General features: G+C 39.3%; 1 protein-coding gene across 5 annotated transcripts in view; it reads left to right on the top strand.

The window, feature by feature from the left end:
* The window catches only part of SCEL (sciellin), a 342117-nt gene that overhangs the window by 255199 nt on the left and 74504 nt on the right, over nt 1–12414 (top strand). For all 5 annotated transcript variants that reach the window (XM_053563450.1, XM_053563449.1, XM_053563454.1 and 2 more), the window contains one exon: nt 616–684. In XM_053563450.1, the coding sequence (XP_053419425.1) occupies nt 616–684 (69 nt within the window). The remainder of the gene's footprint in view (nt 1–615; nt 685–12414) is intronic.

Here is a 12414-nt window from a genome sequence, read left to right as displayed (position 1 = left end):
CCTTTCCTTTCCCTCTCTCCCTTACTTCTCTTTCCATATCTATCCTTTCTCTCATTTTCCAGATACATTTTTTTCTAGATTTTTTTTTTTGTTTCCTTCTTTTTTCTTCTCTGTCCTTCTCTTTCTTCTGACAGTGAGTTATTTTCTTTCAACCCTGTCCACGGTGCTGAATGCTAAATAAACCATTTTAGTATTTCACCCATTGTCCTGGCTTATGGCACTACTAGAATTCTGCAAGCCTACCGTGACTGATTAGAAGGGATTGCGTTCTTATTATGTAGAAATTAGCAACATAGACAAGCATACATACTAGTTATTAACCATTTTGCATGTAGGATTGTTTTCCATATGTTTGTCCCCAATTCGAATATGTTACCCTATAGTTAGAAATAATTAGAATCAGAGAAGAACCCTTTATTACTACAGGAAATTGGGTTTTTTTCATAATTTATTCTATTCAATTAAAAAAAAAACAATGGGAAAATTTGGGCACTTCAAATCTGTCTTGTATATTTCCTACCTAAATAGGTTAAAAGTTTGCTAAATGATTGATAGGTTTTGTAAAATATTATTTTGTAATTTATTTGATCTTTTGGTAATTATTTTTTGCTGCAGGAAAGCGCTTGAGAAACAAGAGCCAAAAGCTACAATTAGTCGGTATAGATCTGATGACACATTGGACAGGTAAGGTGCTTTTGAAACATGTTAAGTGGAAAGCATAGCACATATTAAATTCCTTTTCTTGTAAAGTGAAGTATTTAGATGTTTACCAAAATATGCTTTAAGTTATTGATATTTTATTCCCAGGGATATAGGGCTCTAAGGATTGAATTATCTTCTTTAGAACTCACAAAATATTTCCTAAAATTCTGCTAATAGTAGATTGATATGAAAAATTCTGAAAAACACTGATTCAAGTACAAGTAAGGTGGGCACTGTGTAGAATCTGTTAGTTCACCTTAAAATGAAGTTATTTGGGGGACTCTGAGTAGTCCCTTTTCCAACATTTGGTTCTCCCATCCTGATGGTGGAGAAGCAGCAGTTTCTCTACAACTTCTGTATGGAGAGACTGTAAATTTTAATAGCACAGTAGTCTTGATCCACTCCCGGATGAAGACATTAGCTCTTTACAAGGTGCAACTGCTCTTTCAGCCCTGGAGTCGCTATGTGGCTCGTAGAGGGAGTCCTGTGCGTTGTACCTGCTGTTAGTTTCCACTTACATAGAAGAAAAGGCAAAAGGCTCACCTCTATAGAAAACCAACTGGGAAGCTGCTATTCAGGTTGATATGCCAATGCCACAAATCACGTTTTTATTTATTTATTTATTGTTGGGGAATCATTGAGGGTACAATGTGCCAGGTTACACTGCTTACGTTTGCTGGGTGAAGTCCCTCTATTAATAGTGTCCTGCCCCCAAGAGGTGTGTCAAACACCATGGCCCCACATCCCCCTCCCCACATCCCCTGACCACATACTAGCATCAATTGTCCTCATATCAGAATTGAGTACATTGGATTCTTGGTTCTCCAGTCTTATGGTGCTTTACTAAAAAGAATGTATTTCAACTCCATCCAAATTAATACAAAATATGTAAAGTCACCATCTTTTTCAGTGGCTGTATAGTATTCCATGGTATATATACACACCACAGCTTGTTAATCCATTCCTGGATTGGTGGGCATTTACATTGTTTCCCCAATTTGGCAATTATAACAAATCATAATTTTAGTTTAGCTTTGGTAGGCCGATTTAGTAAGCATACATAAATAACAAAGTTAACAACTTTAATAGGAGTCTAGGCATCATGGATACCCAAGGCCAGTGAGAGCTGAATCACTCCCAGTAGCTAAAGATGTGCTACAATTGTAGGTGAAAATGGCACCTATTGGGTTGGAAGCAAATAAGCTGAAACTTGCAGCAATTAATGGACTGTGTATTCAGACGATGCTGGTGTTGATTAATATAGCAAATGCATGTATTTCTGCACTACACACAGGCTTTCAGATTAGTCTCCCTGATAGAAGAAGGTCACCCCTGGTATCCTAATGAGTTGGCCTCTCTTTTTCTTTATTTGGGACAGAGTCTCACTTTGTTGCCCTCACTAGAGTACCATGGTGTCATAGCTCACAGTAACCTCAAACTCTTAGGTACAAGCGATTCTCTTGCCTCAGCCTCCCAAGTAGCTGGGACTACAGGCACACGCCACAACGCCCAGCTACTTACTTTTAGAGATGGGGGTCTCACTCTTGCTTAGGCTGGTCTCAAACTCCTGAGCTTAGGCAATCCACTCACCTTGGCCTCCCAGAGTGCTAGGATTACAGGCATGAGCCATCGCACCCAGCCTTGACTCTTTCTTTTTTAATTATCAGCTTTGTCAAAAATGAATTTATGGGGGCGGCGCCTGTGGCTCAGTGAGTAGGGCGCCGGCCCCATATGCCGAGGGTGGCGGGTTCAAACCCAGCCCCGGCCAAACTGCAACAAAAAAATAGCCGGGCGTTGTGGCGGGCGCCTGTAGTCCCAGCTGCTCGGGAGGCTGAGGCAAGAGAATCGCGTAAGCCCAAGAGTTAGAGGTTGCTGTGAGCCGTGTGACGCCACGGCACTCTACCCAAGGGCGGTACAGTGAGACTCTGTCTCTACAGAAAAAAAAAAAAAAATGAATTTATGGAAGTTAGTGTATAAGATGTTATTTCCACAGCCATTCATGGAGAACAGATAGACTAAATATCTCTGTCTATTCAACCTAGCCTTGCAACTATCCCATGGCACAGTTAATTGAAGGAAGAAACTCTAAGAATGAATTTTGAGGTGAGATAATTAAGCCTCAAGAAAGGTGGGAGAGCTAAGCTTTTGTAGGCTCTGTGTCTAAAGTTTATGTCAGGCCAGTCCAACCACAGCCTTGAAATGTTAGAAATGGACTAGACCTTGCAGGCGTTCCAGTTAAGTTATTCTTAACCTTAGTGGCAAATGAGAACCACTGAGGAGCTTTTAAACTTTATTGACACCTTGGTCCTAACACACCCTTCGCTCCTTCAATTCTGATTTAATCAGCCTGAGGTAGAACTCGGGCATTTTTTCAAGCTTATAAAGTATTTCTAATGTGCAACCAAGACTCAGAACCATGAACAGAACCCAAGCCATTAATTTTATATACTAGAAATTAGGGCTAGAGACTATATGATTTATTTACACAGAAGTTTAGCCACATGCTTGGCAGAAATGCCCTGGTCAACTCATTTGCAAGGCAGTGAATGTGGAAATAGAAGAAAGGAAGAAAACACAGAAGTCAGTAAAGAAAGGTCAGGCCTGTTAGCAGGATTTGGACTTCCGTGATGTTGGCAACTCCAACATGCAGAATGTGAAATAATTTTAGGAGAAAGATGATCAAATATATCTGGCCTGTGTGTGTGTTTTAATAATAATGTATTTCTTTTCATGAATATGAGAAAAGTACTGAGTTTATGTTTGAGGATTTCCCTATTAAAATATAAATATGTGGCTAAAATATGAGATGTGGTAAAGAAACCTAAGTAGAGGCAGAGCATGATGGCGGATGGGACAGACGTGTAGCCCACTTCTCCCAAGTCATCAGGTGAGAGGAAGGGGGCTCTGGACCTTTCCCCCACATGGATTATTGGTGTGGACAGACAGCTGGAGACGGGCAGCAATTTGGCGGATTGCTGTATATGAGGTGTAATTTAAAACCACGGACTTTGTTGTAGAGCTTTTTCCTGTTTGGCCATGCTGGCCAGCAGGCCCCTCCCTCATGGAGGACAGCAGTTTACAATTCCTGGCAAAACCCAACTGACGAAAATTTATTCCTGAGCAGAGTTATGCACCCAAAAGGGGAGCCACTCAGAATCACAAGGTACTAAGCAACCCTTAGTACCTTGATGGAAAATTGAAAGGAAAGGATCCCACCTGGGAAACAGACATTTTGAATTGTCCAAAATGGCGGGCACCTTCCCCCAGAAAAGCAGGAGTGATTAAATAGACTGGACCATTCCTGGTGGGGAATATTGGTGTGGGCTGGCAGTTCAGGCTGTGCGGCGAACTGGCAGGTGGCTGGACTCAAAACTCCAGAGCCACAAAAACTGAGTATAAGGTTGTGCACCACAGCAGTGGTGGCAGTGAGATCCTGCAGCTGCCAGCACCCTTCCCCACAGCTGATTGCAGTTGCCAGTTTGGGGGAGCAGAGTGGAAAGATTTGTGAAGCGTGGACTTCTGCACTGAGTTAGGAGGTCGGATAGGAGTGCTGTCTGGAACAGAGCAGCTAAGGTTGCACAACAATTAGGGAAAAAAACTTTTACAGAAACTCCAAAATGGCGATAGGCCAGGTAGGGTGGCTACGTGGTAACAGTATAAACTGTGAAATCAGGTATAAGCCCGGGAACCACTCATAGCGCCACCTGGTGTCCAGAAAGTATATTGCATTATAAATATATTCCTACAAAAGTTGATACCTACGTCTCTATATAGATGTATATTTCTACATATATACAAGAATAATATTTTTTGTGGTTGGTGCCTTTCTTTCCTCATAATTTTCTTGGAGGAACTATCAATTGTTATTATTTTTTTATTTTCAATATTTTTAATTTTTTCTTTCTTCTTTTTAACTTTTTTATGAACACCACTTTTTTATTTCTCCCTTCTGCCTACCTATTCTTTCCTTCCTATGGTTTCTGAGAGTGCTAACATCAGATTTTTAGAGGGTTTTTTGTTTTTCTGTTTTGTTTATATGTTTTTTACCCTTTTTTCCTCAACTATTTTATGATTATATTTATTTTTATTGTAGTTGTTTTGTTGTTGTTGTTGTCTGTATGTCTATGTGTTTCTGATTGTTTGTGGATCTGTGGGCTTATGTGTCTGATAGCCTTTTTATCTGTTTATTTGCTCATTTGGTCTCAATGAGTTTGGTGTTTCGACCTGCAATTTTGAGCTCCCAGCACTCCCCTCCACTCTCACTCTGAGGTCTGGAGGCCTGTCCCCCAGGAGTCCAGATTCTGGGGTGATTTCTCGAGGGGTATGGACAGGTCCTAGACTGCAGCTGGTCAGTGCTGATTCTGCGGCACAGGAGTAAGGAGACGACAGTCGGCTGAGAGGGAACCACACTGGAGCGGCAGTGCCCTGAGGCACAGAGCAGCAGCCATTTTTGGCAGCAATATGGCCCACCCCCGGATATTCTGAAGCCACAACCCCTGTCTTCCGGGCAACCAGAGGAGGCTGAGGATCTTCTCAGAAGGCAACCATCGTGGAACAGATCTGGGACTGAAACACAGGCCTTGTGAATAAAGGGTCTGCCTATGGTGGTACCGGCCTGGGTGGAGCGTGGGGACTAGAAAACACACACGCAGAGCCGGGAAATTCCCAGGGCGGGGCTGACCCAGAGGACCACTTTACTGAGCCTAAGACGCACCTGGCCCTCAAGAGATCATCAGCCTATACACAAAGGAAGGCAAGAGGCTAGAGCTGACCATGCTACAAATACAAACCTGCAGGAGAAAAGACAGGGCCTGAGGCACAGGTTCTGGGAACTCAAAACAGCTTCTCTTCTGCAGAGGAATTTAGCAGGGACAGAAACAAATTCCACAAAGTTGTTCTGTTCTGTCAGTAATATCAATCAGGGGCGGGGCTGGAACTGAGCGAACACCCCCCAGCCTCCAACAAGCACCTGAGGTTGTCAGGCCTCACCACCCTGCTGGATAGAGGCAGAGAGCAGTGGCCTGGATGAGCAGATACAGATGTCCTTGTGATTCAGGCAGGTGCCTCACGGGAGGCAGATACTCGAGGAGAAATTCAAAAGTTATCTCAAGAATTTAACAAATTTAAAGACAAAACCACCAAAGATTTTGATGCACTGAAGCAAGAATTTGCAGCCCTCAAAGATGTGAAAACTACAGTAGAATCCCTCAGTAACAGAGTGGAGCAAGCAGAAGAAAGGATTCCTGACATTGAAGACAAAGCTTTGAACACTCCCAAACTCTCAAAGAGGAAGAGAAATGGAGAGCAAAAACAGACCATTCTCTCAGAGAGCTCTGAGATAATTCGAAGAAGGCTAATATCTGCCTCATTGGAATCCCTGAAAGTGATGAAGTGGCCTCGCAAGGTACAGAGGCCCTTCTCCATGAAATTATGAAAGAGAATTTTCCAGACATGCCAAGACATTCTGAAATTCAGATAGCAGACAGTTTCAGAACACCAGCACGACTCAATCCAAATAAGACATTCCACAGGCATATCATAATTAACTTCACTAGTGTTAATATGAAAGAGAAAATTCTGAAAGCAGCCAGATGTAAGAAATTCATTACCTACAAAGGGAAGAATATTAGAATGTCTGCAAATCTCTCTGCTGAAAAATTTCAAGCCAGAAGAGGATGGTCATTGACATTTAATGTCCTAAAACAAAATAACTTTCAACCCCGGATCCCGTATCCAGCTAAACTGAGTTTCATTTATGAAAATAATGAAGAGATGGAGAAATTAAGCACTTTAATGACATTCATATGTTGAAGAAATTTGCCATAACCAAACCAGCTCTTCAGGATATTCTCAGACCTATCCTCCATAATGACCAGCCCAATCCTCTACCACAAAAATAAACTCACTCAGAAACTTTTGATCAAACTCCAATTTCCACAGTGGAAAAAAGATTAAAAATGTCCACTGGACTTTCAAAAAACTCAATACCCAAAATTTTACCACACTTATCAATATTCTCCATTAATGTGAACTGCTTAAACAGTCCTCTGAAGAGGCACAGGTTAGCTGACTGGATACAAGAAATTAGGCCAGATATTTCCTGCATACAAGAGTCACATCTTACCTTAAAAGAAAAATATAGACTCAGGGTGAAAGGATGGTCATCCATATTTCAGGCAAATGGTAGCAGAAAAAAGCAGGTGTTGCAATTCTATTTGCAGACACAATAGGCTTTAAACCAACAAAAGTAAGGAAGGATAAGAACAGTCACTTCATATTTGTTAAGGGTAATACTCACTATGATAAGATTTCAATTATTACTATTTATGCACCCAACCAGAATGCGCCTCATTTTATAAGAGAAACTCTAACAGACATGAGCAACTTGTTTTCCTCCAGCTCCATTATAGTGGGAGATTTCAACCCTCCTCTGGCAGTGTTGGATAGATCTTCCAATAAGAAGCTGAGCAAAGAAATTTTAGATTTAAACCTAACCATCCAACATTTGGGTTTAGCAGACATCTACAGAACATTTCATCCCAACAAAACTGAGTACACATACTTCTCATCAGCCCATACTCCAAAATCGATCATATCTTAGGTCACAAGTCTAACCTCAGTAAATTTAAAGGAATAGAAATTATTCTTTGCATCCTCTTGGACCACCAGGGAATAAAAGTTGAACTCAGTAACAACAGGAACTTGCATACTCACACAAAAACATGGAACTTAAATAAACTTATTCTGAATGATAGCTGGGTCAGAGATGAGATCAAGAAGGAAATTGCCAAATTTTTTAAAAAAAATGACAATGAAGACACAAGTTATCAGAATCTCTGGGAAACCACAAAGGCATTCCAAAGAGGGAAATTTATAGCACTGCAAGCCTTCCTCAAGAGAACAGAAAGAGTGGAAGTTAACAACTTAATGTGACATCTCAAGCAACTGGGAAAGGAAGAACATTCCAACCCCAAATCCAGTAGAAGAAAAGAAATAACCAAAATTAGAGCAGAATTAAATATAATTGAAAACAAAATAATTATATGACAGATCAATAAATCAAAAAGTTGGTTTTTTGAAAAGGTCAATAAAATAGATAAACCTTTGGCTAACCTAACCAGGAAAAAAAGAGTAAAATCTCTAATTTCATCAGTCAGAAACAACAAACACGAAATAACAACAGACTCCTCAGAAATTCAAAAAATCCTTAATGAATATTACAAGAAACTTTATTCTCAGAAATATGAAAATCTGAAGGAAATTGACCCATACTTGGAAGCACGTCACCTTCCAAGACTTAGCCAGAATCAAGTGGAAATGTCAAACAGGCCCATATTAAGTTCTGAAATAGCATCAACCATACAAAACCTCCCTAAAAAGAAAAGCCCGGGACCAGATGGTTTCACATCAGAATTCTACCAAACCTTTAAAGAGGAACTAGTACCTATGTTACTCAACCTGTTCCAAAATGTAGAAAAAGAAGGAAGACTACCCAACACATTCTATGAAGCAAACACCACCCTGATCCCCAAACCAGGAAAAGACCCAACATGAAAAGGAAATTATAGACCAATATCACTAATAAATATAGATGCAAAAATATTCAACAAGATCCTAACAAACAGAATCCAGCAACACATCAAACAAATTATACATCATGACCAAGTCGGTTTTATCCCAGGGTCTCAAGGCTGGTTCAATATACGTAAATCTATAAGTATAATTCAGCACATAAACAAATTAAAAAACAAAGACCATATGATTCTCTCAATTGATGCAGAAAAAGCTTTTGATAATATCCAGCATCCCTTCATGATCAGAACACTTAAGAAAATTGGTATAGAAGGGATATTTCTTAGACTGATAGAGGCCATCTACAGCAAACCCACAGCCAATATCATATTGAATGGAGTTAAATTGAAATCATTTCCACTCAGATCAGGTACCAGACAAGGCTGCCCATTGTCTCCACTGCTCCTTAACATTGTAGTGGAAGTTTTAGCCATTGCAATTAGGGAAGAAAAGGCAATCAAGGGTATCCAGATAGGGTCAGAAGAGCTCAAACTTTCACTCTTCACAGATGATATTATTGTATATCTGGAAAACCCCAGGGATTCTACTACAAAACTCTTAGAAGTGATCTAGGAATACAGCAGCATCTCAGGTTACAAAATCAACATTCATAAATTGGTAGCTTTTATATATACCAACAATAGTCAAGCTGAAAAAACAGTTAAGGACTCTATTCCATTCACAGTAATGCCAAAGAAGATGAAATATTTGGGAGTTTATCTAACAATGGACGTGAAAGATCTCTATAATGAGAATTAAGAAACTCTAAGAAAAGAAATACCTCAGAAAGTTAACAAATGGAAAAACATACCATGCTCATGGCTGGGAAGAATCAACATTGTTAAAATGTCCATACTACCCAAAGCAATATGCAATTTTAATGCAATCCCTAATAATGCTTCACTGTCATACTTTAAAGATGTTGAAAAAATAACACTTTGTTTTATATGGAATCAGAAAAAACTTCGAATAGCTAAGACATTACTCAGAAATAAAAGCAAAGCAGGAGGAATTAGACTATACTATAAATCGATAGTGATCAAAACAGCATGGTACTGGCACAAAAACAGAGAGGTAGATGTCTGGAACAGAATAGAGAACCAAGAGATGAACCCAGCTACTTACCATTATTTGATCTTTGACAAGCCAATTAAAAACATTCAGTGGGGAAAAGATTCCCTATTTAACAAATGGTGCTGGGTGAACTGGCTCGCAACCTGTAGAAGACTGAAACTGGACCCACACCTTTCACCATTAACTAAGATAGACTCTCACTGGATTAAAGATTTAAACTTAAGACATAAAACTATAAAAATACTAGAAGAAAGAGCAGGGAAAACCCTTGAAGAAATCGGTCTGGGTGAGTATTTTATGAGGAGGACCCCCGGGCAATTGAAGCAGCTTCAAAAATACACTACTGGGACCTGATCAAACTAAAAAGCTTCTGCACAGCCAAGAACACAGTAAGCAAAGCAAGTAGACAGCCCTCAGAATGGGAGAAGATATTTGCAGGTTATGTCTCCGACAAAGGTTTAATAACCAGAATCCACAGAGAACTCAAATGTATAAGCAAGAAAAGAACAAGTGATCCCATCTCAGTCTGGGCAAGGGACTTGAAGAGAAACTTCTCTGAAGAAGACAGGTGCATGGCCTACAGACATATTAAAAAATACTCATCATCTTTAATCATCAGAGAAATGAAAATCAAAACTACTTTGAGATATCATCTAACTCCAATAAGATTAGCCCATATCACAAAATCCCAAGACCAGAGATGTTGGTGTGGATGTGGAGAAAAGGGAACACTTCTACACTGCTAGTGGGAATGCAAATTAATACATTCCTTTTGGAAAGATGTTTGGAGATCACTTAGAGAGCTAAAAATAGATCTGCCATTCAATCCTATAATTCCTCTACTAGGTATATACCCAGAAGACCAAAAAATCACATTATAACAAAGATATTTGCACCAGAACATTTATTGCAGCTCATTTCACAATTGCTAAGTCATGGAAAAAGCCCAAGTGCCCATCAATCCACGAATGGGTTAATAAATTGTGGTATATGTCCCCCCTGAATATTATGCAGCCTTAAAGAATGAAGGAGACTTTTCCTCTTTCATGTTTACATGGATGGAGCTGGAACATATTCTTCTTAGTAAATTATCTCAAGAATGGAAGAAAAAGTATCCAATGTACTCAGCCCTAATATGAAACTAATTTATGGCTTTCATATGAAAGCTATAACCCAGTTATAATCTAAGAATATGGGGAAGGGGGAGAGGAAGGGGAGGGAGGGGTGAGGATGGGCGGAGGGAGGGTGATTGGTGGGATTACACCTGTGGTGCATCTTACAAGGGTACATGTGAAACTTGTCTTAATACATTAACTAAGAAAATGCCAGGAAGGCTATGTTAACCAGTGTGATGAAAATGTGTCAAACTGTTTATAAAACCAGTGTATGGTGCCCCATTATTGTATTAATGTACACAGCTATGATTTAATATAAAAAAAAAAAAAAGAAAGATACCTAAGTAGATACTAGTACATGTAGTGTGCAGGTATGGCCCAGATCCTGAAGGAGTTTGAATGATAATTGGGAAAGCCTAGGTTGGGGCGCCCTCTAGTGCTCTGATGTGAGAGTTTAATTTTTCCTTTGGTTCTTTTCATCATATTGCTCAGTAGAGTATTTCCTGTCTCCAAGACCCACTAAAATACGTTGTTTCTACTAAAGCATCCTATTTCATAACACGCATTGAAAGAAACTTAATTTAAAAGATAAATAACACTTTAATTCCCCCCAGCAGTAAGAAAATTGACATATGTTTTGGAATGGTGGTTTAGAGTTCTCTCCATTGCAATTGGTAGACGTATCCCTCTGGTAGCATGAAAGAAATTGTGAGAGGTGAAGAATAATAATTAAAGGAAGACGTGTCAACCTAATATATATGCTTAGGGGACAGTCACACTATAGAATCAGATATATGTCATTGGGTCCTGGTGAAAAGACTTAGGAGATAGACTGCTTCCCATTTGTAAAGCCAAGAGAAAGACACAATTTCTCTGAGTCTCCATGTCACTATCTATAAAATGAGAAAAATTATACCTACCTTGCAGGGATGTTCTGAGGAATAGAGAAAATATATTAAGTGGCCATCAAAGAGTAGTAGGTAGCTATTTTCATTATATTTAGTATTGTCCAGATACATTTACACTGTGGAATTTTAATTAACTTTGTTAAATTTTAACATCACAATGCACATGGAGAACATTTGATATTAAAGTTCCATTTACTTTAGAAAGATTGCTGTTTTCAGTATACCAGGGTAGCAGTTTTTCACGTTTATTTTGATATTATATGTGGATCTTATAGACAGCTTTAAAGTCTGAGTTAGATTCCTAAGAAACACTTAAGATTTAAGATTTCTGATTATGTGACCTTTCACATAAGGTCATCACAGTGATTTCCTGCACAGTCCTTGAAATCAAAACATCTTAGAGCCTCAGAGGCTTCAGTTAGTGCCAGGGATGGGATCCCATTCTTTGGCCGGCTGATCATCTTAGAAGTCTTTTGCACTTGGCTTCTAGGATTATGTTGATATTAGGGCGTGTATTGTGAAAAGTCTGTGAAGAATATGAAACTATAGAGTGTTACAACCAGTTATTTATTCTCTCTTTTGCATTTGAGAGTTAGCAGTTTGTGGTATTATGTTCCATAAACAGAAACTGGGGTTGACTCAGAAACTTAATGGATTAGAGTCATCACTCAATATTTTAGTTATAGATATCAAAATAGCATCTAGAAATTAAAATGATTTTAGCTTATGACTAAAATAGATCATACTTTAATTTAAATAAAGTCATATTTTTCCCACATGACTTTCTTTTAGATAGAGGCAAGGTCAGGGTCCTCCTTAGCAGGAATAGTTTATTTAAAGCCACGTCCTGGGGAATGTTATAGTAGATAAATAGAAGAGTCTTACTGACCTTTTGTTTTCCCGAACCTAACTTTGCCACATTCTACCTTCTTGAAAGCCTGCAGAATGCTCCTGAAGACAGCCCTAAGTCTTAGGAGGAGTCTTCCTATCTGGTGTGAAACAAGGAAGGAAGGAACAGGGCTGAAGTGATGAGACCCCACCTT

Source organism: Nycticebus coucang, chromosome 15, assembly GCF_027406575.1.
Source record: "Nycticebus coucang isolate mNycCou1 chromosome 15, mNycCou1.pri, whole genome shotgun sequence".
Lineage (NCBI taxonomy): Eukaryota > Metazoa > Chordata > Mammalia > Primates > Lorisidae > Nycticebus > Nycticebus coucang.
The sequence above is the reverse complement of the archived record's forward strand: the minus strand, read 5'-3'. Positions and strand labels throughout refer to the sequence as shown.